Raw genomic sequence first — 25,051 nt, 5'->3', positions numbered from 1 at the left:
AAAAAACCCAAAAAACAAACCCTAAACATGTCTGTACTTGCTTCACGTTGAGCCTCACGCACAATACCTGAAGATGAAGTTTTGTTCGTTCGGCTCGCGTTATGCAGGTATGGGTCAGCAACTCCGGAAAGCCACAAAGGTTGCCTTTCTTCTTTGTGTGTGTTTGTGTGTGTGAAGAGAGCAGCACAAACCGCTGACACAGGTCCCATTTTAAATTGAGATTCAAACTAGCAACCTCTCAACAACTGAACCAGCAGCTGGATGAACGCCTGCAACGCCTTGTTTGCAGACTAAACGAAGGCGCATCAGTCTTTGGAAATAATAGAAAAGTGGTTTGGTGACTGGTGTAGGTCTCTTGATTTAGCTAAAGTTGCCCAAAGTTTGAGCAAGCGTGCGCTAATGCCGCTAACGATGACCCTGACACCCGTTTTGAAATGATGTTCATCAATGATGTTTATTTTTCAGCTGCTGGTGACACGGCTGACATTTATGGTTCTGATAAACTCTCATATCTCCCACGAATGCTTTTCTTCCCATATCTGCTCCCCTGTGTACTTTCCACTGGACGTCTATTCATTACTGTCCACCTCCTGCGTCACAGTGAAGCTGCGGGCAATCAGGAGCAGATAGGCGGCCTAATGGGAGGCCGAGTTAACCATTAACTAAACATCAACCGCTGGCAGACATCTGATATGGGACCATCTGCCATCTCACTATTGTGATGCATCCCATTTGCAGTTTTCCATGCGCCTTTCCTCTCCACTTGTGATTTTATTACTCCCGTGTATTTCACTGTAATAAAGCGATAAAGCCAGTGTTCCCAGTTACAGTGCCAAAGCATGCAGATGACATACAGTGGCACAAACATGAACGCCGCTCATGCTGCTAATTCTTCCACAATCCAGCGACATCGCCCAATGTTTCATTTAGCAAGTTTCCCTTAAATTTCTTTTAACTCGCAGGTAAATCCCCTTATGTTACAAATTATGAGAGAAATATCCCACATTTGCGTCACAGTTTTGAACGCCATTCGGTCCATCATGTCTTCCTTTACCTGAGAGCTTTTCTTTTGCATGTGCTTGAAGCTTTTGTCAATATTTGTTTAAAGCCAGATGAACTGAAAGCTCAACACTCCTCAGTATCCTGGTTACTGTGTCTCACTTTAGTCACTCTCCGCCGCTCCGTCACCGTTGCTGCGGCTGCGCCCGCTGTAGCTACGCCCTGCCTTCCAGCTTCAGCTCCATTAGCCCCATTACCATATGTTTAGCTTCCCTCTAGAAGTTTTAACAATTCCTCAGTTTCCCACATTAAAAGTACATTTAAAGCCACTCAAATCATTCAGTGTTCTCATCTTTAAATCGAACTTCCCAGCAGTTTTGTAAATGTCTAAAACCCGGCACCTGGAATCCTTGTGAGGGTTCTTAGTGATTACACTAGACTCCAAGAGAAGGTTCCAACTGACCCATAAATAATATGTTAAGCTCATTGGAAAATGGTTCCAGGTGAAAGTGACCAAAACAAAAGGGTCATTCCGTGCCAGCACTCCATATTTTTATGAGTGTACTGCACCTTTAACACAAGCAGGGCAGTTCAACTGGAGAACTTCTAAAAAGGAACAGGAACATTGGGGTTCTCTTCACTTTCAATGAAGTGGAGTAAATCTCCCCGTCCATGTCTGTCACACGGACGCAAAAACACGGAATCTAGCAAGGCACAGAAAAACGTACGTGTGTACGGCTGATTTGTGGGAAGTTTAACCTTTTTTTATTTGGCCCTGAAACTGTCTCCACCCTCTACCGACGGTCCACAGAAGATGTCCTGCTCCGTGTTGTTGAAACTGAAACAAAATTAACATGATGTGACACAAATGTATTTCTGCTGCCCCCTCTGTGACCCCCCCCCCTCATGTCGACTCCCACCTCAGAGGAGTTGGACCATATCAGCCTCATCAGGACCACTTTTTGCATGTTCACTAACACGATTACATCTGTAGAACGTATTAGAGACAGTTTGCACGAGCCTCCCTCAGGCTGTGTGTATGTGCGTGTGTGTGTGTGTGTGCGTGTGTGTGCATGTGTGTGTGTGTGCGTGCGTGTGTGTGTGTGTGTGTGCTGCCTGTAGGATGTGTGCTCTCTCTCTTTTGACAGTTACCACTAATGAAGACTCATGCAAATACCCGGGGCCTCCTCCCTCCCCTGACTGGTTACTTTTTTGCAACTGGTGGACAAAAGCACTTAAATTCAGTTAAACCAACCCCGGTTATTCTTTTTAAAAAAACGACCAGCGCTAACGTCAAATTGTCTACTTTAATTTTACAAGGCAGACATCACCATAGGCACAGATACAGAAGGGGGAGAAAGAAAGGCTCATGCTAAGCTAACAGGCAGACATGAGTGCTCCCTGCCTGCACCCCCGACTGGCAGCTGTGGTGCGTCTGTGTGTCGCTGTCATCACAATTCAACTGTCTGTCTGCGGCTGTTTATCTTGATAATTCACAGACAAAAGCCAAAAAAGAAAAAGAACATTTGCAGGGAATTTTTACATGCCGCCCCTCCTCTTCTCTCTTGCCGTGTAAATGCAGCTGGTTGTTTGTCCGTGAGAGATCAGCGGGGGCACCAGCGGAGGTAGCGGCAGCAGATGTCCCGCTCGCATCATCCCTACCTGGATTAGTTTCCACAGTAACCCTCCACCTGGAGGAGGGCATTTATTCAGTGCAATCAGTGTGTCCCTGTGTGCGTCAGAGTGCACGTACACAGTCACTGGGACGTGCGCGCGGGCATATATGTGGGAAATGTGTGTGTGTTTGTGGGATTGCATGCAAACACTTTTTTGTGCATGTGTGCAGGTGCGTTCAGTGACTATTCAAATAGGTCTGACTCACACTGACCCAGAAAAATCACTCACTTGACTTCCTGTATTGACACCAGCCTATGATCATGTATTTGCAAATAATACATCTTTTAGCTAAAAAAAAACATTTTGTTATGCACATTTTGTTGTTTTTGGAATTTAGAGTGAACGACACAGCCCAGGAGAGCATCTGGTTGAAGGATATTGACTCACATCACCATTACCTGGGATCGGTGTTTGAGCCACAGTGCAGATGGTAATTAATAAAGGGTCAATGTTCCCTGACCACTAAATGACCTTACAGCACAAACAGCCACTGGATCAAAGCACACAGCTGCAAAAAAGACATTAAAATGAATTTTACACATGAACTTTTGGCCTTTCCCAAATTCGTGTAAGTACTCAAAATAAATTTGAGCGCAGATCTCCTTTAAGCTCGTGGCTACAATAATAACGGGGCTCCAATTCAGTGTCCCTCGATGATATGGAACCTGTAATATTATTTCCTATTACCAGTAGGATTTTTCCGGGCACAGGATAAAGAAAACTCTCTACCTGACACATGCAAATCCCTCTCTCAAATGCATTTAACTGGTAAATGAGATCCACCCCCCTCCCCCCATGTGTGTGTGTGTCAGTGTGTGTGTGTGTGTGCGTGTGTGTGTGTGTGTGTGTGTTTGTGTACTTGGAAGCCCCTCTTGTTGCTGGTCCTGAACTGTTTAAGGGTTAAGACCAGGTTTTAAGGTTGATTAGGGTTTAGGTGAGGGTTAGGGTGAGGAGGTTGGTTGGATTGGTTATGGTTAAGGTAAGGGGCTGGATAATTTTCCTATAAAGTAGTTATGCAAATAACTATATAGACGTTATATTTGTTAATCTTTTCAGACCTGGGTAAAAAAGACTGTTGTGTGGCCATATGTCAATACCCAAGACATATGTTACAGGTCAAGTTAAAACACACACACACACACACACACACACACACACACACACACACACACACACACACACACACACACACACACGCACACACATGAATAAACTCTAAACATCTGTCTATCCTTGCACCTGCCTCTCACCTGCTCCTGCGGAAACCAAGGTGATTACTGCACGGGTTTGTTTGCCTGTAGTTTGCAACATGACCACTAGATGTCACCAAAGATGAAGGAATAATCATTCTGCAGCTGCCTTATTTTTCCCCCCAAATTGAGGGCAGCTCGCTAAAGATTGTGCGTTGCCTGAAATCGATTTTAATTTAGATTTATTTTAATTTGTAGCATTAATTAAGGATTACCAGTGCGTTTCAGATGCGGCATTTGTCACTGTCAGAAAACATTAACATCTATTTTTTAGCACGTAGAGAAAATAGATAAGAAAATGTATTGTCTCACAAGCTATTTTTATTGCGATTTATTGTAATTTGGTGAAGTTAAACACTTTATCCATCATATGTTTGCACTGCACCAAGTCTGAACCAATTGCAGTTTGAGATACTTGGGTACTTTGGTATTTCCTGTTTTATTCTGACAGTAATTTATATTCTCATCTCAGCTTGTTCGACCTGTTTCCTGTACGCCTCGATTCCCTACCCTGACTGTTTGCACCTGATCTGTGTTTGCCAGATCATCTTGTGTCCTTGTGTCAACGATTCTGCCATCTTTTGTCTCGTCGTCATCATAGTCGTCAGTCGGTTAGGAATTTGGAGTCATGTGTTTGGGCCCTGTTCCCGTTTTACAGGCTTCCATGACAGAAAGGCAGATGTTAAAGTCAGCACTAGTGATTTGGTTTTCATTCATGTGTGAGAGGCACCACTGTGATAAACTTTAACCACAAATTCAAACTGAAAACATGGCACTTGAAGCAGGTCTTGTTAAACGTCAAGATTCACTCCAGGAATGGACCGAAATTTGTTGGCTGATCTGAGATTTTACTGCAATGTTTAGTGTATGGGACACGTTTCTATTTAAGTTGTTTTTATTCATCACTAAAGAACATTCACCCCTGTAAATACATTTAAACGCCTAGCTATGTCACTGCTGTGCAAATCTTTTGGTTAAAATAAAAGGGCTCTCTTCAGATTCATCATGTAAAACATGATGAAGCTCCACATGAAACATGAAGGTGCCACCGTCGGACCCACCTGTCATTTCAGATCTCGTGTACCTGCAGCAAAGAAAGGTCAGAGAAAGGGTGTGTGTTTGTGTGTGTGTGAGAGAGAGAGAGAGTGAGGGAGAGAGAGGGGGGATCAGCTCCCAGAATGTGTCCATTATCCTTCACCACCAATCGAAATGTTGTGTCAGTGCGTTGCTATTGTGTGGCCCTGGGTCATGTTGCCTGTTGATGACTCAGTGGGTTTTGGGCTCTGAGGACAATGGCGCTGCAGCGCTTCCACAAAGCACGGGGCTAATGCTTCCCTTTTAGCGGACTCCCCCAGCTGCTGAGTGTGCAAGGCTGGTGGGCAAATGACAGTGGCACCGGTCCAGTGGGCTCGGCCCTATAAAAACACAGGCGAGGGTCTCTTCCCCAACACTGATTAAACTGGATCTGTCCCACCTCAGTACTCTGTAAGTATCTCACCGCACCACCTCAGGCTCAGCTAACACACAACGGTGTGATTGTGAGAGGTGTTGCTTAGAATATGTCAGATTTCATTTGGCTGGTCCGTTTAGGGAGAGCTGTTGAGAGGATGCTTTACTGGTGTGAGTGAGTTTTGGCCCGTGAATATTGTATCGGGCTGAAATGAAATGATGATTGGCAACACAGCTCTCTGAAATCTTCTACTTTGGTCACCCCGGAAGGTAGAAGCTGCAGCCATGAACACTCAACAGATGGAGCAGATGGGCAAGTTTAAGATCACAGTCTGGGAGGAGGAAAACTTCCAGGGCAAGCGCTGTGAGTTCATGCTGGAGTGCCAGAACATCATGGAAAGGGGCTTCAACAAGATCCGTTCCATCAAGGTTGAGAATGGACCGTAAGTCTGCATCGCTTTTCGTGATCTCTGGTTCTGGTTGTAGCCGGATTTCTAAAGATCCGGGCCGACTATCTTCACCAAAACCTCAGTGATCCTCCTGCTGCTGCTGCTGCTGAAACCAACAGTTCTGACCCAAACCTCATCCAATTGTATGTTTAAAGTAAATGAAATTCTATCTGCACTCTAGATCAACAGAGAGCAGAAGTGGCGCTAGCAAAAGCCGCGCAGCCTCCACAGCATTATTGAATTTCCCATCGACGTGTGCGGTGTGCATGTGTGTGTTTGTGCATCCAAGTGTGCGATATGAGCCGGCTCCGCGCAGCTGTCAGCCCCCAGTGACAATGGCTGTCTGAGTGACTGGTGATCAGATAAAACGCTGTGGGTGCAGCAGCGGCAGCAGCGGAGGCAGCGTGTAATATTTGCTTTGCCAGCAAGGCACAAAGCTGCACGTCCTCTCCCAGTCTGTTCGGACATCTTTGTTCTCTTTTCATACTACAGCAACTATGAATTCAGTGCTTTTTTGGGGGTATGTCTTCCCTCCTTCTGCCTTCTAGCTGGGTGGGTTACGAGTACCCAGAGTTCCAGGGACAGCAGTTTATCCTGGAGAAGGGAGACTACCCTCGCTATGAGGCCTGGAGTGGAAACAGCAGCTACAGAACCGAGCACCTGCTCTCCTTCAGGCCCATCAAGTGTGCCGTGAGTTCCCCTGTCATTCCAATTATCCTTCGCCCCATTTCATTGTTTTGGTGGGCCACTTCTGAGCTCTTTCTGCTACCGCCGCTCTCAGAACCACAGTGACAGCAAGGTGACCCTGTACGAGTGCGAGGACTTCCAGGGCCGTAAGTTCGAGCTGTGCGATGACTACCCCTCACTACAGGCCATGGGCTGGTGCAGCAAGGAGGTGCCTTCAATCAAAGTCAACTCAGGAGCGTAAGCAGCCTTTCCTACATTTGATTGTGCTAAATCAGCACCAATTAAACTCTAATTCTTTTGCCAAACTTACCGAATTCATGCTATTTTCCCTGTTAGTCTTCGGTCTGAGCTTGCCTCACCCTCCCTCTCTTCTTTTCTGACTCTCTTCCTACAGCTGGGTGGCTTATCAGTTCCCTGGTTACCGTGGTTACCAGTACATCATGGAGAGAGACAGACACCAAGGCGAGTACAGAAACTACAATGAGTACAGCACCCAGGCTCACACCAACCAGGTGCAGTCCATTCGTAGGATCCAGCACTAAGCCTCAACTCTGTCTAACCCCCTCGGGGGGAAAAAATAAAAATGATATATAAAAAAAACTTTCCCAGAAGTCCCTTCTCTTCAGCTTAACCCCCCCTCCTCTCCCAACTTCTGGACAGTCCAGCGTCACAGAATAGTAGATGGACCAACTCTCTCTGGCCCTCTGTGGCTCTGTGTGTATGAATATGCTTCCACCATGACAAAGCATGACCTTGATCTAAGAAATAAAGGTGTTTCTTCAAAACCACAGGCTGTTTATTCATTTTTACAAGAGCCATATAAACACTCGATTAAAGACGGGCTCAGTGTTCTCTCCTGATAATGACTTTCTTTAGCTGTTATGCAAACACAGGTTCCACTCACGTGTCAGTTGTTCTTTTGGCTATGCGAAGTTAATCTTGTTAGACTCTATTCTCATTTCTAATAAACATAAGCCTGAGGAGGCATCTGTTTCTAGTATTTATTCCCCTTCAGTCAGAATCATATGAAGCCAAAAATGCACCCCTGAATCTGGGAACTGGGAGCGCCAAGCTTCCAGCATCAGGAAAGTCAGCCTGCACAGCATTTATATTCAATGTGATGTGAGTATAGAGCAAATGCCATGTAAGAGCCTGACAGGTTGCCTTTGTGTTCAGAGACAGTAGATTTTTATGTAAACATGTAGGAGGCGGTTGCAGAGGCCGGCTTTGCAGCTGCTCCTTAAACAGTTTTTTTAATGAAGCTCCAGGCAAATCACCCTCAGAGGTGTTTTCAGGAACAAATGCATGTAAAGTTTTAAATATTGGTCCCATTGGATGGTTATTTCACTTTAGATTTTAAAACACCTCTAAGCTATCCAATTCCCTCATACATTTCAAATTCTGCATATATTTTCGCACTCGACGATGGAAAATTTAATTCTGGAAATATTTATATTGCAGAGGTGTGAAAATTCTCATTCTCTGAACACAAACAGCGGAAATCCTGCCTAAAAATCCAAATGTGGGGGGGGGGAATTCTAACACTTGAGCCAAATAACGCAGATGCAGTTCCTCGTGACCTCCTAACAATTTGCATTTATGTTAAAAATATCGGCTGAAAATGACAGCACTCGAGTCACTGAGGCGCCATAACTGTCACAACACAGCAGCAAAGCCGATGTCAGCGAGAGGCCCTGCAGGCCATTAAACGCTGCAGTAGAGCATTCGTCCATTGTATCTACATCTATATCTATCTATATATATATCTATATCTATACAACATACATATAAATACATGCTATTTCACCATTAGTCCTCAAAAAGCTGCCAGATGATCTTAGCAGCTCATCAGCATTTGTTGGTTTAGTCAAATGCGATACTGTGATGTTTATCTTTCAATCGCATATCAGGTTCCTGGAGTGTGTTTACCTCCACACACGCGTTCCTCCTGTTGGTCCAGGACGTTGGATTCCGTGTCACACACCCAAAAGCCGTCCCCAGTTCAGAGTCCCACACCCAAAAAACAGGATCTCTTAATAAATGTGTAACCATGCACACACACCTTTCTCAAATATACATTCCTGTGCAGAGAGGTTAAAGCAGCTGCATCTTAGGTCTGTGGAGGAGTAACACTTACCGGCCGTGCACAGCAACTCTGGCAACCCTGCACAGCAACCAGGTGAGGGGAAGCCATTGTAGAAGAATAGAATGTTTTTATATCGTCTCTTTTTGATTGTTTGTGTCGATTTGCTTCTTAATCTTTAAATTTGATCAGAAGTGTGTTCAGCATATGAAATGTCCACCAGAGGATGAGAGAAATGGCTTTTAATAGAATGTATTCAACTCTTTCATACTTGAAATGTACCAATTCTGATCAGGCGGCCGGTGACATGATTTTACGGGGTTTGACGTCTTTTCTTTTTCCTTTCTGTCAGCCGATGCTTTTTGCTCCTCTTCCGTAACCAGCTGGGGATTCTCGACGTTTGACCACATCTGTGGACACAGTCAGGCTTTCGAGGCTTGTTTTAAGTTGCCTGCGACTTGTATTTGGACACAGGCAGCTAAAGCAAGTCTGGGACGCCACAGACACACCTACAACCCCCGAGGAGGATCCGCTGGCTCCTCCAGAGAAGAAAACCCAGGATGTGATCACACGGGCAGCTCAGTTTCCATTGGTGATTTTCACCTTTTTGGTTTATAGTATAGAGTATTTAAATTGATATGAAACTGTTATTGAAACAATATTTTATTGACCTTGATTAATAAACATGCAGAATTTACAGCCTGCAATCATCAGAATCATGTGTTGTTGAGCTGTCAGGTGACTCAGCAGAACAAACAGCAACATTTCTGATAACTGGGAGGCTCAATACAAGCGTTCAAAACAAAGTGGTTAATTTTATTATAGTTTGGCATTTGTTATGCATGTGCTATAAAATATAAAAAACTTTTAGAGGATTCCTGAAAATTTCCTTCTATTTTTCATCTGTGTTGAGAAATGTTTGATCCAGGGATTTTTGCAGGTTATTAACCTCATGATTTGCAGCTGTAAACATGGACGTACGCATGCCTGACAGAGGACAGGGAATCTAAGGAACCATCTTGGAAAAACTGGATGAGCTGAGTTGGCCGGGAGTGTTCTGAACTGCTGTCGGTTGTCATCCATCATCGGTGTCTGAGTGGGTTTTTTTAACCGAGGAGAGAAAATGAAACAATGACAGACGTGAGCTGCACAAGAACGGTGCGTTCACTGACACACGTAGGCTTATTTCTGGGGTTGCTCACAGATGGTTTATAGTCCCAGTTTCCAATCTTCTGCTACTGTTGGGGGGGTTAGACATCACCCAAAGTTCATATTAGATGGTGATGCTGATACCTGAAAGTGTTTTTATTGGAGTCTTTCAGACAACAGTCAGTCTGAGGTTCTGCTAGGAGCATTTCACCTCACAAAGGTCCTGTGATCACTACTTATCAGATACATTAATTAAGGATTAGGAGACCATGGCAAAGCCTAGTCCCTCTTAAAAATGACTTTTTGGTATTTCGATGATATTGTTTTTAGCAGAGATGATAAAAGCATGAAAAGACACAAAATACAGCAAACTGGTCACCTTGCCAAGTTACACAAGGTATAAAAGACTTGGTTTAACCCGATTTTGTAAAAAAAAAAAAAAAAAAAAAAAATCATTACGTGCCGTCATTAAAACTATGTGTTAATATTAAGAGTTGATGAAAATGAGAAATATATGAAAACAAATCTGCGTAATATCAATGAGTCCAACCTGGAGCGGAACAAGCGAAGCTTCACAAAGATAAGTGCCTTTGAGAGAAAGACCAAAAGTAGATATGACACATCAGTTATGATACATCAGAAGCCATGGTTTCAAGGTTACAGCCCATTAGCCCTCATACAGAGGCTGTATAACCCTACCCACAAACAGAAGGCCGGGATAAAATGTTCTTGTTTTCTCCTGCGCACTGGAGCGCGTTCTTCAATGTAAATATTCTTTTGCCAACATAAAATAGGTCTTTGCTGTTTGCTGAGAGGTAAAGAGGCGGAAAAGTGAGGAGGATCTGAACTGGTTTCCATGTCAAACACTTCAATTCACCATAGAAACTCAGATCTTAACGCGGAAACTTTATTAAACTGTGATGGGGTTTGATAAGGGCCGAATTTCTATCGGCCTCTTTTTATTGTGGGCACCAGGCGAACTGACAGAGGTAAATTGCTCTTTTAATTAAACCAATGCACCAGGGGAAATTGCTGTCTGAATATTGTCTCAGAGATGGGGGCCAGTGACAGTTGCCTGGAAACTTCAATCTGTCCACCCGCATTTATTCCAGATCAGAGTTATGAGATAAAGTTTAATAAAAATCTTTTCCTCCGCCACCAACGAAATGAAATCCAACCGTTTCTGAACAACTGAACACAATGAGGCAGGACTACGGAGGAAACCTCATGTTCAACATGTATCTCTCAGGTTCGTCATTCGGTCCCGTTCAAAATTAGGAAATAATCGCTTATTATTCTTTAGATTCTGCTCTGCGCAACGGAGAGGCTCCGCGGCGGTGCTGCGTTCACGGCGCGCCGTCCTTCAGCCTTTTCAATCTGAAAGCCCGTCTGCTCTTTTGTCGGAAATCGGAAATCCTTTTTCCTGGACGCGTTTCCTGGCTTCTTCTCAGAGAGGAGACCGCGAAGACGACACGCTTCTCCCACTAGATTGCAACTGGAACGGAACACAATTAGGATTTATTTTAATCAGTTCTTGGTCTTGTGTTTTCTTGCTCGTTTGTATATTTTATTTGAATGTCACTAATTGTTGCGTTCGCTAAAAAATAGGGTTTCATCTGGAGACTCATCTAATGGATGCTTTTCTTTTTTAATTTAAACCATCCCATTTTTTTTTTATTTTTTTTTCGGTTAAACGCGTTAATATCTTCTAAGAACATATTAACCAATTACTGAGTTTCAAATGTTTTATTAATGAAACGGACATCCTAAATTTACCAAGGATGAAGAAGTAACTGATTTGATTTTGTGTTTTGATTTCAGATCCGACGGAAAATCTGTTGAAAGAAGGCAAAGGAACAACCTGGGGTCCGATAAACACCGGAGTGCAGAAAGGTCAGTCATAAATAGATGGATATAGAGCGCGTTCATGACCAGATATACAATAAAACTAAAACCACAGACATTGATCCTGACTTTTTACTAACTCGGAAAGTGATGTACCAAACAAATTAAAACTATTTTCAGTTTAATAATTAATAACTGCACTGACGTATCGTAAATGTTTTATTTGGAACAATTTAGTTTGCGCTTTTACTTTTTATCCATGTTATAGAAAACACATTTTTTGGTCGGTTTCTCTTTCTCGGACATGAGTTGTTTTTAAGCAATGATAGATTTAGGTTGAGATATTTCTTAATAGATCGATTAATTAAATCGATTAATGTGATTCTGAATTAATGAAAAATTTAAATCTTGTACAACTTCTACCAAGAAAATATGATACAAAGATCCATCGCATTTTAGGGCCTGGCTGATAATAATAGAGTAATAATTAGATTAGAAACATAATATGAGCTGGTCAAAAAAGGAATTCCTTGCAATCTAAAAATAACTTTAATTGTGAAATAATAAAAAGCCAATAAAATGTACATGTGACACGCAATGACCTAGTTTATATATAGAGAGAGCACATAATAATAATAATAATAATAATAATAATAATAATAATAATAATAATAATAATAATGATGATGTCTTCCGTGGACCCGCGCAGGCAGCGGTCAGATCCAGCTGTGGCAGTTCCTGCTGGAGCTCCTTTCCGACAGCACCAACATGTCGTGCATCGCCTGGGAGGGGACCAACGGCGAGTTTAAGCTCATCGACCCGGACGAGGTGGCTCGGCGTTGGGGGGAGCGCAAGAGCAAACCCAACATGAACTACGACAAGCTGAGCCGGGCGCTGCGTTACTACTACGACAAGAACATCATGACCAAGGTGCACGGCAAGCGCTACGCCTACAAGTTCGACTTCCACGGCCTGGCGCAGGTGTGCCAGCCGTCCACCACGGAGCAGGCCATCTACAAGTTCCAGGGTAACTTCTCGCCCATCCCGTTCTCGGGCATCTCCAAACTGAACCTGGTGGCTCCCGGCGTTGGACCGTCGAGCTTCTCTTACTGGCCCGGTTCCCCGCCGACGGCTCTGTATCACAGCCACAATCTGCAGCCTCCGGGGCCCTTCGGCACCGTGTCTCCATCCCACATCAGCTGTGTCAACAACATTAACAGCCTGAGCAACATCAACAGCCATTACAACTGACTTAATGCGCCTTTACGCACAAAAGGAAAACAGCTACATGTGCGACCATACGCGGAGAGAGACCAGAGAGCCCCAGAGGGTCCGTTTGGAGAAGATAACAATGCAAACACAGAAGCATTTGGGTTTAAGATCAGATTTAGACGCATATCAGATCTCTTTTGAATTAACAGCGAAAATGTTAAGGTTAATTTGTCTACAGAATGAACATTTAACCAACACACACACGATACCAAACTACACCCTCTCTATGGTTTAGGGTTTGAATAATAACAGTAATTGTTGTGTCCAGACGAAGCTCTCACAGAGATTTATTAGTTTGTTTTGATGCACACGCAAATATGCATTTCCTTTACCGTCTCTGAGCCGTTTTTCCAATGTTGTGAAATTGTTTTATGCACTGGAGTTTTTCCCCCCGAATGCATCGCTACTAAACACATAGAAAGAACTTAAAATTACAGATTGTCCAGAGATATCTGAAGTTAAGCCCTTCCTGACCGGGCATTATCTTGTCATGTGTAAATTCGATGTACAGATATGAGGAACAAGTAATTTTATTCATTTGATAATATTAATTGCTATGAAAGATGAAAATATTTCAGCTTTCCTTTGTGGTTTCACATCCTTTGTAGGACTGTCTCACACGAGTTTCCAGCCACCAGAGAGTCCTTCTCAGCACAACAGCGCCATCTTGTGGTTAAATATGTTCTCCCGCTGTGTGGACACGAACTCCTTGTACAATGAAATAAAGATAGTTTAATCACTCACTCATTAAATGACCATAACGCAGCTGCAATAGAAATCAAAACAGTGCGCAGGTTGTGATTTGTGTTGAGTAGTGACATTAAAAAGCTCTTAATCCGCGCTGTAAATACTGTATTTTAGAGACACTAGTGATTTCTGGGGGAGTGAATCACATTAAATTCGATCACACGACTCCACATTAACCAAAAGAACTGTACTAATAAACATGTAGCAAATAAAAATGGATTGTTATGATCAATTCGTGTGTCGGGTTTGAATCTATGCTGCTCGATTTTGTCTTGTCGGAACATTAATTCCCGCAATTGACCCCCGCCCCCCAACACACACACACACACACACACACACACACACACACACACACACACACACACACACACACACACACACACACACACACACATTTATCAAAAATGGATGATAGGAAATTAAATAGTCATGAAAACTTTCGTTTGTAATATATTCTAAAGGTATTCTTGTACCTCAGTACAAAGTTTATGCTAAACAAGACATACAAATCAAGTCACTATCATAGGTTTATGCGTGACCGACTGCCATTCATTACAAAAATCATTACAGAAAAAAATCCCCCAATATATTTGCAGGACACCTTTACCTGATTTGTAGGAATCTTTTGGCAGTGGTGATTTTATCTCCTGCTAAATGGAGATGCTGCACGTTATCACGTGTGGGGGTGGTGGTTGACATGGATATCTTGTTGCCATTCATCAAACACGGATTTGAGAAAAAAAAACCAGCTTTAACAGCTTTAAAAATTATGCGAATGCCTTTCTTAAAGAGAAAAAATAGATATGATACGTATATAAGGTAATATTTGGCAAATATTCAGACGAAAAATAAGTAATGTAAATGTAAACAGAGCAGTATGGTGCTCCTTTGATCAGGCCTTCAACGATCTACAGAATTTTGTCGTTAGGTCTCAGGCTGGGAGTTGATTACACACACAGATGCCAGCAAATATTTGCAAACAGATCCTTGACATCTCCATAACGTCCACACACTCATGTCGGGGCTCCGTGCGTGAGCTTCTATCTTCCATGTTTCCAATATCAGCCACATAGGGGCGCTCGATCTCTTCCCTGGTCCCACTGCTGTTTACGTAAGCAGGTGAGGAGAAAACATAGAAGCGTCTGCAAATAGCAGCTTAACCCCAAACCTTAATTTATGAGTCCACAGAGATGTAAGCTGCTCCTGACAGCATTATCAAACCATTTTCCATGAACACACGAGTTCAACGATGATTACATAATAATGAAAGCAGCATCTTAAAAGTTGGAAAAGACTGTGGCAAATAGAAAAATCAACGTCTGACATTATGTAACAGATCAATTTTGAATGCTGTGGAACACGTTAGACTGGTGCAGCAGGGATTCAACAAGAGGTTTCTGTGCGTGTGCACGTGTCCGTGTGTGTGGGTTTAGAGGGTGAGGTCATCCATTGACAACATATGCTTGCGTGCCCTGCATCTCAATGCCAGAGACGTGGGGGTCTCTATTGACAACCGGACCTCTTTCTCTCTTTCTCCCCTGTGTGCGTGTTTGTGTGTGTGTGTGTGTGTGTGTGTGTGTGTGTGTGTGTGTGAGAGAGAGAGAGAGAGAGAGAGAAAGAGAGAGATTCCAAATGTACATGGATTGTGACCATCCACACTTCTCATATCACTGGAAACTCCACTTCTACATCATCACCGTCTTTCTGCCAACCACTATGCAACTAATCTCCCGTGCCTATTGTTGCTGCTAAGCAGCACTCATCCTCTCTCTCCTTGCGTAACAAGCTGTGCTGATGGGTATTTTTCTTGCAACCAACAGGATGCAGAAGACGAAGGTGTACCAACTCATTGGTACACCAAGTAACAAATGGAAATGATCAGTTACATGAGCAAATTTCACTGCATGGATATTAAGTGCATATAATTGGGAGTTATATCTGTATTAGCATCATGGAAAACATGAGCATGGATGAAACCCTTAAAAAGAAGAGGAAATCCACTTAACAGCCAGCTAACCCAGTGTTCACACATGAATACAGTTTGTCATAATGATAAAACAGATAAAAATCTAGAAAGTTCAAATTCAGTCAACCGTACTATCAACCCTGGATGTGTGTGGCTTCATTTATGGACTTTCAGTGTCGACGAGTAGTTATGAAAAGGAATAGAGATGAAAATTGGAAACCGTTGACCAGCATAACCGACCCTTCAGAACACAGGTTTACAACAGTTGCTCTGGTTAGAGAGGGTCAGGTGTCATGAAAAGACCCAAAAGGCAAACACAAATGGACCGATCCCTCCGAGGTCGATTAACATGGGTCGCACAGGGTCAGATACCTGAACACCAGCACCATCCTACCATAATTATTGAATCGAGGGAGCAGAATAAGCTCTCGTGGAAACAAAACTTAACAGGTTCTGCAAGAAAGTGTTTATTCAGAATGGCAGCACAGATCGGTGGAGAAGAATGGCGTCTCCTGAGTCGCGTCCCTCCGGGGAAGTGTTGCAGCCGAGCGAGTCATTCTTCACGCCAGAGAGGGTGATAATGAAGCCTCGGCTAAATTCAAACACCACACCTACGTGCTGCAGAAATAGAGTCGTGAGTGAGAGGTGGGGAGCGTGGAGGAAGGTGAGAGATGCAGATGAAAGAAGCTCGGTGAAGGAGGCAGGAATGCTTGAATGTGCTCTACTCTCCATACTTAAAATGATAATTCAGGCCTGTTGTCCCCGGGAAGAGGACAGGAGGTCCAATTGCTGACACATCATTCTATTCATTTAGATAATGGTTTGGGATTGCAGAGTAGATCACCTCCACACTTCAAAGTCTGGGGTGGGATTTGGGCTGTTACATAACGAAATGGATGAATAATCATGCAAATTTGTGGTGCAGAATGATCCAGTGGATGGAAATGGAATAACAATGAAGACAGCGTAGGAGTTTAGTGAATGAATTGCATATGGCTCTTTTTTATTCCAATTTATGGGTGATGAAAGCACAGTTATACAACACAACAACATGTGGGCATCACTGACTTTTTCAAGCTCTGAACTTCGTGTCACAAGAGATGTTTTTTTATTTTTTCCAGGACCTTATCCTGTACTGCGTACACGGTGACCAACTGCCTCCCACAAGAAATCTTCACTGGAGTAATCTAGTTAAAGGGATTAGCAGGTTGGTTATATAGCTGCAGCCTAGCAAAATAGACATAATCCCAATGAGTCTAGGACTGGATTTGATCTTTTTCCATCAGGGTTAACCTGGAAAATGGTACCTGGAAAACCTGGAATGTAAAGTTGCCCATCATATTCAATAAATGCTAAATACAGAGGTGACATCATCCAGTATATCCCATCTAACTGACACTGGGTATTAATATAGAGTTTGTGTGCAAATTAGGATTTTAGCTTGTGTGGGTGACCGTGACACTCTTTAAACTGCAGTGGCTATTTTAGTAGGGCTGCTCCCAATCTGTCCTCAGGACAATCCGGAAAGCTAAATTAGAATTGGAGCAATATCTATTTAATCCCACCTGGAGCAGTAGAACGTTTTTATTTCTAAATAAATGCCGTCATGGCGCCCGTGATCTGTCCCTCCTCCAGCAATAACAGGTAGCAACACCTCTCAATTCTACGTCACACATTTTTACTCCAAAATGAACAAAAGTTGTACTTTCTAGCTGTAATCTGGTGATTCTTTTTTACATAAAAGATATTTGGAGACAGCAGCACAAAGACAGGTACTGCAGAAAAGGCAAAAAGAAGCTTTCTGTGCCCTCACAGACAGACCACTCCAAAGATAGAGTGTTTGTGTGTGTGTGTGTGTGTGTGTGTGTGTGTGCGCGCGGGTGAGATTGTGCAGCGGTCCAGCCCACGCTCAGCAGCACTCAGCTCACTTTGTCCAGCTCTCATTCACTTACCTACCCGTTACTATAGAGACGCAGCTGAGAAGAATGCCGACGGACAGACATGCGGGGAGACCTGGGCGGAATCTTAACAATAAACTCAGAGAGGGAGGACTCACAGCACAGCAAAGAGAGGCTGTTACATAATGCCTCTGCAGCATTTGGACACCAACCTTTAAAGATTTTGGAATTATTGTGTTTTTCCAAGTGTTGTTTCCTTTACATTCCTGCCTCAGAGACACTGTGCACCTCCCTCATCTTTGAGCTCCCATACTGACTAAATTGAAATGTGTCAATAGCCCTCTCCTTTAACCTGCTTTCTTCTGTTTTTCTGTTTCCTTTCCGTCACTTTTATAATCACGCTGCTCCCCCTACCCTGAAAGATTTGCTCCCTTTCTGTCAATTTCTGATGTGTGACATCCGTTCTTTTTTGGCTCTTTAAATAGACAGCACACATTCCCACGGTGTCACAGACAGTTCTGAGACTGCAGCAGATTCTAGCCAATCACACGAAGTGAGTCGGCAGCCCACGTGGCTTATTCATTAAAAAAAAAGGACCGAAGGAAACCCTAATCAATCGAGCTCCTCTCTCTCAGACTCAGTGTTATCAATGCAGCCAACACTGAGAGGCTTATGAGGCTCCGCTGACCTTCGTCTTCATGTCAAACGCAAAGCTGCAGAAACAGTTTCCCACATCTTTAATCCTGTTATTTAAAATGACAACCCGATTCCACCCTTTGTTCTATTAGAGCTTGTTCTCATTTCAGAATGTGGCCTTGATTCAAATACCCAGGACACGCAAACAGGATGCTAGAAATACTCCCTTATATGTGTCAGCTCATTGAATGGTTCCCAGTCTGCGTTTCAGGTAAACTGGTGCACCTGTAAAATGTCTTCTATAGGTAATTGATGCTGCTGTCATGTAAAATCAGATACTGTATTTTATCCATAAAGTTGGGCTGGGTTGGATTCTCCCTGCTGGCTTTCATGGAAACCAGTAAACCCTCTTGTGCTCGAGTCTCACAGCAACTTGGAATATTCCTCCCAGTAAGCATATTTGTCATGGATTTATTTCTGTTGCATAACTATGTTCCAAGGGTTCCCTGCAATTCTAAGGATTAGTGAATGGTGTGAGCAGATAAGAGGCTGTCTAAGTTAATTAATGTAAAGATAAGTTACAAGCATGGACAATCATACACAGATAAACCTACATGCAGTGGTTTCCAGGGAAACACTATAAAGTCCTACTTGAGTAAATCATGGGGCATTTTATATTTTATCACATCAGGCTGATTTTACATCTCAGTTGAGAGACAATTCTTAGAGAAGTGCCATTTTAATAGCTTAAAATCAGGATTGGGACTTTATTTTTGCAAATTTCTGAAGAATAAATGCTGTTTAGGTGGCAGGATGGTGAGAGAAATGTCACATTGTTGAAGACAATGTCAGAAATTGTGACGATCATGAGAAAATTCTGTCATAAATAATTACGTATTAGGAATTATGATGAGATAAAATGTCAGAAAGGGGACAGTTTTCCCACAATGTCTGGGGGAAACGTCGCTGAAAATCCTAAACTGAGATTTAGAACTGCAAGAATTCAGACCTCTCCATTTGGAGAAACAGCCAAAAAGGCTTCACATGACATGATTTAAACATTGTACAGTGAAATCAGCATTCTGTCTGTGAAACAGCTTCAACTCTGCATATAAATCACTGCCACGAGTGTGTGAATGTGTTAATTCAGTCTTGCACAGAGCAGGAAGTGACACAACACCACTTGTGTGAACTGTTGAATAAAAAAAGAGGAGAGAGGAGGAGGTCCTACACAATTTTGGATTTATTAAATCACTGTCACCATAAACATCTACTGCATTTGATAAACAGGGACGAGTGGAGACGCCAATGACGCCGCGGTGCCATGGGGACGTCCACTCATGTGATGCTCCAGAGCTGATGAGAACTGTACAAAAAAATCATGGAAAATGGCAGAAACACACTCGCACGCAGCTGCTTTGCTAGACTACTGTGCAAAACACTGAAAGTTTGTTTCTCGGCTGTGCAGCGGCATTTGCGTTCCGGCTCACAGTGCAACATCACAGTAACAATACTGAAAACAGCTCTCGGGGGCATCCTATCGACTCTTAGCTTATAGAAACTGCAGTGCAAAAATGGTTGTCCTTGATGCTCCACGTTCGGTATTTACAGTGACGAAGCGCAAATGAACATCTACACAGAACATCTGACCAGGTGTGTGTTCCGTTGTGCTTGAACGGCATCATTTACAGCCACAGACACATATCACAACAGGCTAATTCAAATCTCAGATGAGCATGTGTAAACTATAAAGTGTCAGGCCAAGAGAATTTAGTAGTTGGCACATTTAAGCTTTAAAGGAAATTCTTGCACATTCATCTCCTGATGATTTCAGGCTCTGCAGTCTACTGGGGGGAGGAAAAAACAGAACAACTGTGTTGCTCTTACAGGCCTGTTAAGTGCAATTCATACATTCAAGTCTCTGCGTGTGATTTGACCTCTTGTCCTATTTTGCAGACTGGAGCTGTAAAGTGAGGAGGATTATGTGCACACCGTGCTGCTTTACAGCACAAAGTAGACGCCAGAAATAACCAGGTGTAAGGGTATATACAGCAAGATTGCCTCTGCAGTATCCAGTCAAGGTTTTCCTAACCTGCAGTCTTTTCTACGCAACAGCGCCCTCTAACGTTGAGTGATAAAAGCGCACGCTTCCCAATCTGTTGCATGTCTTAACGGCTTACCTCTCGGATTCTTAAAAAAAAAAAGCAATATCGAATTCACCCCTATTTAGAAGGCTTAGAGGCCCGAGCGGTGTATTAGGCTGACTCTGGTCCTCTTAAGCCACGGCTGGCTCTTCTTAGGGCAAAGTGGCTGCAGGGAGAAGCGGGGAGGGCCGCTCAGGTCAGCACCTCGGACAGCTCCGCCTCTCCCATCTATTTCTGGTCGTCACCTCCTCATGCGACACAAACGCACACTAAAACTGGGCTAATCATGAATGAATGGAGGAGTTATGGGGCTAAAAATGGTTGTCACGGCTACTTCGGATGTTGTTTTCTGTGCTGGTCCAAAACACACAGGCTGATTTTTTTTTGGCATTCTCCAAAATAGAAATAAATACATATATATATATATTTTAAAATCACAAAGTCAATTATTGTGTCACTCGAGGGACAAGACAAAAGAGGACAATATACCACTGACATGCATTGTATGAAGCGTGCTTGCCTAAACACGGGTTGTGTACATCGTTTGGAGAGTCAGCTCAGACGTCAGGTGCCTTCGCGCTTAAAAACCACAATTCTGCGGATTTTGGATAACATTCATGTGCAGGAACAGAGTCCGCGTCGCTCCTGTCAGCGGTCCAGGTTGGCCTCGCTCTCGCGCTGGTTTTTCAGGTCCTGGAAGACCTCGGTGAAAAAGTGCGGGTCTGCGTTCAGCTGCAGCATTTTGGCACTCATCCTGTTAATGATGCGCAGCGACGTCTCCCAAAACGTGTCCTTGTTCGCCTCGATCATGAACGGTTTGAGCGGGTAGGAGATCTCGTTCCCCATGTAGGAGTAGGCGAGGTAGAGGCAGGTCTGAAAGGTGCCCTGCAGCTCGCCCAGGCTGTCCACCCTGTCCTCTATCGTGTCTTCGCACAGCAGGTAAACGAACACCACATTTGCCGGCGTGATGAAGCCCTGGTCCTGCCAGCCCTGCAGCAACAGAGTCCGATCAATGTTTCGGAACCACAGAATCACCTCCCCGCTGTTTAAATCTTTCAGCTTAAAACATCTGCGGCACATGAAGTCCCCCAAACAGCGCAACAGCTCCCCGGTGGAGGCCTGGATGACTATCCGCCTGGGGGACAGCAGGGACAGGGAGCTGGACTGCTTCTGGACGGTGGAGAGCCTCGTGTTCTGGATGACGGGCTCGTTGTTCTGCGTGGGGACGGTGGGGACCGGGACCGGAATGGGCACTTTGGGTTTTTTCTCTTCTGTTTGGTGCGTTTTCCTGCTGTTTTCGATGTTGAGCTGAGCCACCTGACCCGATGGGACGGTCAGCACGTTCGGGTTGACTTTCTTGGCACTCTTCTTTGCGGAATTGGCCACCAGCTTCTTCCAGGAGAGAGAGACGAACATCGAGTGGCGTTTGAGGCTCTTGTCGGTTTTGACCCCTTCTGGCGCGACCTCGGCGTCCATGATAGATGCCTTCTTAGTGGCCGGAGATATGGAGAGGACGGTTCCCATGGCTGCAGAGGAGAAGGTCGCGGTGGTTTGGATGCAGCAGCTTCAGCGCAGTCTTGCAGCAGGTTGAGAGACGGCGGACAGACGGTCACGACCAAGATGGAAAATCCATTTACACGCTCGCTTATTCCGTCTGATCTCACCTCTCCGACACGGCTCAGATCCTGTGTTCAGGGTGTATTCCGAGCATTCAGTCACTGACGCCGACAGAAGCTCTCAGCGCGGAGACGCTGCGACACACTCCTGCTTCTGAGGCGCAGATTAGTCGCCCTGCGTCAAGCGCAGCGATTACTGACAGCCGCGGCAGCCAATGAGGGAGGCGATCAATGATCAAATCACTGTCGGGTTCCGTGTGATCAGCCAACAGCCGGACACACAGGAGAAGAGGAGAACAGGAAATTGTTCCGCAGCTAAAGGATTTGTGTAGAAAAATGCAAGTGGATTCTGGGATACTGTCATGATGTGCATTTGCTTTTAGTACTGATGTATTTAGTACGTTCAATTACAGCAATAATGATAATAATAATGATAATATAATAATAATAATAATAATAATAATAATGATAATATAATAATATAATAATAATAATAATAATAATAATAATAATAATAATGATACTACTACTACTACTACCACTAATAATAATAATAATAATAAAAATAATAATAATGCTACTACTACTACTACTACTACTACTAATAATAATAATAATAATAATAATAATAATAATAATAATAATGCTAATACTACTACTACTACTACTACTACTACTACTACTACTAATAATCATAATAACAATAGGTAAGAAGTTGAACATCCATGTGATTTATTATTTTAGTGCTCATTTGATCAGTTATGATCGAAGAATGGTAACTTTGCTTCTGGATTCTCCTCTTCATCGTCCTCCACTTGAACAGGCCTGAAAACATCAGAATCTCTGAGCCCAGTAGAGGAAGGACCCGTGTTCTTGGGTTGACGCTACTAGATAGATAGATAGATAGATAGATAGATAGATAGATAGATAGATAGATAGATAGATAGATAGATAGATAGATAGATAGATAGATAGATAGATAGATAGATAGATAGATAGATAGATAGATAGATAGATGCTCTCCAATCATTATCATCATCATCTTCGTCATCATCTTCAGCATCGTCATCAACGACCTTTCCACAGCTACAAAGCTAACTGAATGCAATGTTCATTAAAACCAGTCAAACAGCCAGTCATTTTCACAGGGGGATAAAATGATCATCCAAATCTGCTGTGGTTAGATAAAAGGGGGGTATTAGTCCACGTTTCCTGAATTGGGATGAGAGGCAGTCGCGGCCCAAAAGCAGCTCCTTTGATCATCCCGACCTTTGATCCAACACATCCTCACATCCAACACAAAAACTCAGACAACAATCCAGGGTCTTTAATCAAAAATCAAACAAAATGTGGCAGCATGTGGTCAGGAAATAATCCGAGGGTTTTAGAGATTAATCGTTCAACTTTGATGTTTAACACTGTTTAGTCATTAAGACTGTCTGCCCCTGCATGTGGCCATGTGTGGGGCAAATTTTGATTGGATTATGCAAATGAACATTCTGATCTGTGCTTCCTGTTCCACAGTGGCCAAAAAGACAACTGACAACTGAGATCTACATATTATATTCTGACAAAATGGACAGAACCAGAAGTACGAAAAAAGACCCAGAAACATAGTGGTTCTAAATATAGCATAGCATTGATTAATCAGACTTTTAAACTTAATTCAGTGCGTTGATTTTAGCGTTCTCTGACAAACACTCAGCCACTAGGTGGCGCACATCACAGCATCACAATGATGATAATACTGCAGCGCCACATCAGGAACTTTGAACCTGGAAGTCTGTATATCCACCAAATATATTTTCTTCAAAGTTATTATGGTAATAAAGTTAAACCCGATTTTCTCAGAATAGTCTCAAATGGCTATCAAGAACACAAAAAGCTTAAAAAATTATATCTGCAAAATGTATCATTATGTTAACTTATCTTCAGTTTAGGGCAATAAAAATACACCCGGCTCTTGTGGATATTGAAATGTACGAATTTTAGGGGTTATCATTAAATACATTGATAATTCAAGAAAAGATAGTTCATCAAAGCAAATGTATTTAGCAGAAGGATTATATTTTTCAAAATATATAAAAATATCCACACTTTTATTATTTTGTTAATTCCTTGCTGTTGCCACTAGGAATTTGTAAGATTAGAACAGTGTCAAACAAAATAAGCACTATTTCAAATAATAAAATCGAGTAGATAGAGCATGTAGGTAAACTGTGCTGTTTTTGTTGATGTTGATTCAATGAAGATGCTTGATTAAAGAACACAGCTGAGGTCCGAGTGCCCCCTGGCGGTTGCAGTAAGATATTCTACCGACTTCTGCATGAAAGATTCAACTTTTTTAAAGAGCCAATTTCTGAAGCAATATTTAATGGTTTTTAATTGATTTTGCTGGGTGAGTTTTTTCTTATGCCAGATAAAATAGCATATACTGGTGTTGTTTCTTCAATGTCCACTAGAGGACAATCACAGACCGCTGCCTGCAGCTCAGCATAACCTGTGAATGGAAATCTGTTTGTAACTGAGGCCTTACTGGTGATACTTGCTGTCAGCGAAGGCGCCAGTCTAACATTTAATTAGTTTGAGTGAAACCGGGAAGCCATATCTGGCAGAATGACTGATGAGAGGAGGAGTGAATGTTTATGTGACCTCATACCAATATTAACTTTAGTGACAGAATTTGCCCATCAGCTGCACTCAGCCACAGCCAACAGTGGGCAAAACAGATGGTGGCGGTGAAATAAAAATACGCATTTTAAAACAGCGCTTTTCAGACTGGGACTGATTGGTTTGCAATAGGTAAGCTACAGGAGGTGGGAAAATATCATATAATTTCCACTTTCACAAATGTTTTGGATGCCATGGGAAAATGTATTGAAGCATAAAAGGAGGGAAACTAAACAGAAGTTAAAAATAATTAATATTCCTTCTTAAATAGCTTCCTTGAATTTAAATGACACTTGGTTTTGGAGGCTTTTGACCATTTTGCTTACCAGGTTCAGTCTGAATTTTATGATTAAATAGGATACATCAATATATTTAAAGTCTCTTATGTATGTGTATTGTTTTAAAAAATCCTAAAATCATTTAATAATCTCAAACATCTGAGGAGTTTTTGGTAAACCAAACAGTTTATCTCACTCTTTGTGTCCATAAATGCATGTATACAAATGAGTAGAAA

At 42.9% G+C, this 25,051-nt stretch overlaps 3 protein-coding genes and 1 non-coding gene across 6 annotated transcripts; 3 read left to right on the top strand and 1 right to left on the bottom strand.

Annotated features, from left to right (window-relative positions):
- The first annotated feature begins 32 nt into the window (after positions 1–32).
- mir375-1 (microRNA mir-375-1) lies at positions 33–109 on the top strand. Its single transcript, NR_105376.1, has one exon. It is a non-coding gene; the product is annotated as a microRNA mir-375-1 (primary transcript).
- A 5,179-nt stretch (positions 110–5,288) lies between these two features.
- Positions 5,289–7,299, top strand: cryba2b (crystallin, beta A2b). Of its 2 annotated transcripts, none has more exons than XM_029850955.1 (5): positions 5,289–5,411; positions 5,646–5,818; positions 6,373–6,514; positions 6,606–6,748; positions 6,906–7,299. In XM_029850955.1, exons 2-5 carry the CDS (start codon positions 5,661–5,663, stop codon positions 7,051–7,053), a joined length of 591 nt encoding a protein of 196 aa, XP_029706815.1. In that variant the 5' UTR covers positions 5,289–5,411; positions 5,646–5,660; the 3' UTR covers positions 7,054–7,299. The 2 variants fall into 2 exon arrangements, with proteins under 2 accessions (XP_029706815.1, XP_029706822.1); XM_029850962.1 differs by having other exon boundaries at positions 5,290–5,411; positions 5,650–5,818.
- Positions 7,300–8,495: 1,196 nt separating this feature from the next.
- Positions 8,496–13,638, top strand: fev (FEV transcription factor, ETS family member). Of its 2 annotated transcripts, XM_029850085.1 has the most exons (5): positions 8,496–8,690; positions 8,947–9,186; positions 9,558–10,992; positions 11,565–11,636; positions 12,298–12,839. In XM_029850085.1, the coding sequence occupies exons 3-5, from the start codon at positions 10,944–10,946 to the stop codon at positions 12,837–12,839; spliced, it is 663 nt and encodes a 220-aa protein (XP_029705945.1). In that variant the 5' UTR covers positions 8,496–8,690; positions 8,947–9,186; positions 9,558–10,943. The 2 variants fall into 2 exon arrangements, with proteins under 2 accessions (XP_029705945.1, XP_003962096.1); XM_003962047.3 differs by having other exon boundaries at positions 8,500–8,690; positions 8,947–10,992; positions 12,298–13,638.
- Positions 13,639–19,333: 5,695 nt separating this feature from the next.
- Positions 19,334–22,066, bottom strand: cdk5r2b (cyclin-dependent kinase 5, regulatory subunit 2b (p39)). The gene has a single exon (XM_029850610.1). It carries the CDS (start codon positions 21,773–21,775, stop codon positions 20,900–20,902), a length of 876 nt encoding a protein of 291 aa, XP_029706470.1. The 5' UTR covers positions 21,776–22,066; the 3' UTR covers positions 19,334–20,899.
- Between the last annotated feature and the right edge of the window lie 2,985 nt (positions 22,067–25,051).

The sequence above is a fragment of the Takifugu rubripes genome, chromosome 1 (assembly GCF_901000725.2).
Source record: "Takifugu rubripes chromosome 1, fTakRub1.2, whole genome shotgun sequence".
In the NCBI taxonomy this organism is placed as follows: Eukaryota; Metazoa; Chordata; class Actinopteri; order Tetraodontiformes; family Tetraodontidae; genus Takifugu; species Takifugu rubripes.
Note: the sequence above shows the minus strand (reverse complement) of the source record. Positions and strands in the feature narration are given on the sequence as shown.

What these genes read in the sequence shown, in the direction of transcription:
- fev (XM_003962047.3), top strand. Translation starts at nt 10,944, where the DNA reads ATGAGGCAGGACTACGGAGGAAACCTCATGTTCAACATGTATCTCTCA. An exon ending in GTTCAACATGTATCTCTCAG is followed by an intron (nt 10,993 to 11,564) that starts GTTCGTCATTCG and finishes TTTTGATTTCAG; the next exon opens with ATCCGACGGAAAATCTGTTG. An exon ending in AAACACCGGAGTGCAGAAAG is followed by an intron (nt 11,637 to 12,297) that starts GTCAGTCATAAA and finishes GGACCCGCGCAG; the next exon opens with GCAGCGGTCAGATCCAGCTG.
- cdk5r2b (XM_029850610.1), bottom strand. Translation starts at nt 21,775, where the DNA reads ATGGGAACCGTCCTCTCCATATCTCCGGCCACTAAGAAGGCATCTATC.
- cryba2b (XM_029850955.1), top strand. Translation starts at nt 5,661, where the DNA reads ATGAACACTCAACAGATGGAGCAGATGGGCAAGTTTAAGATCACAGTC. An exon ending in ATCAAGGTTGAGAATGGACC is followed by an intron (nt 5,819 to 6,372) that starts GTAAGTCTGCAT and finishes TCTGCCTTCTAG; the next exon opens with CTGGGTGGGTTACGAGTACC. An exon ending in TCAGGCCCATCAAGTGTGCC is followed by an intron (nt 6,515 to 6,605) that starts GTGAGTTCCCCT and finishes CGCCGCTCTCAG; the next exon opens with AACCACAGTGACAGCAAGGT.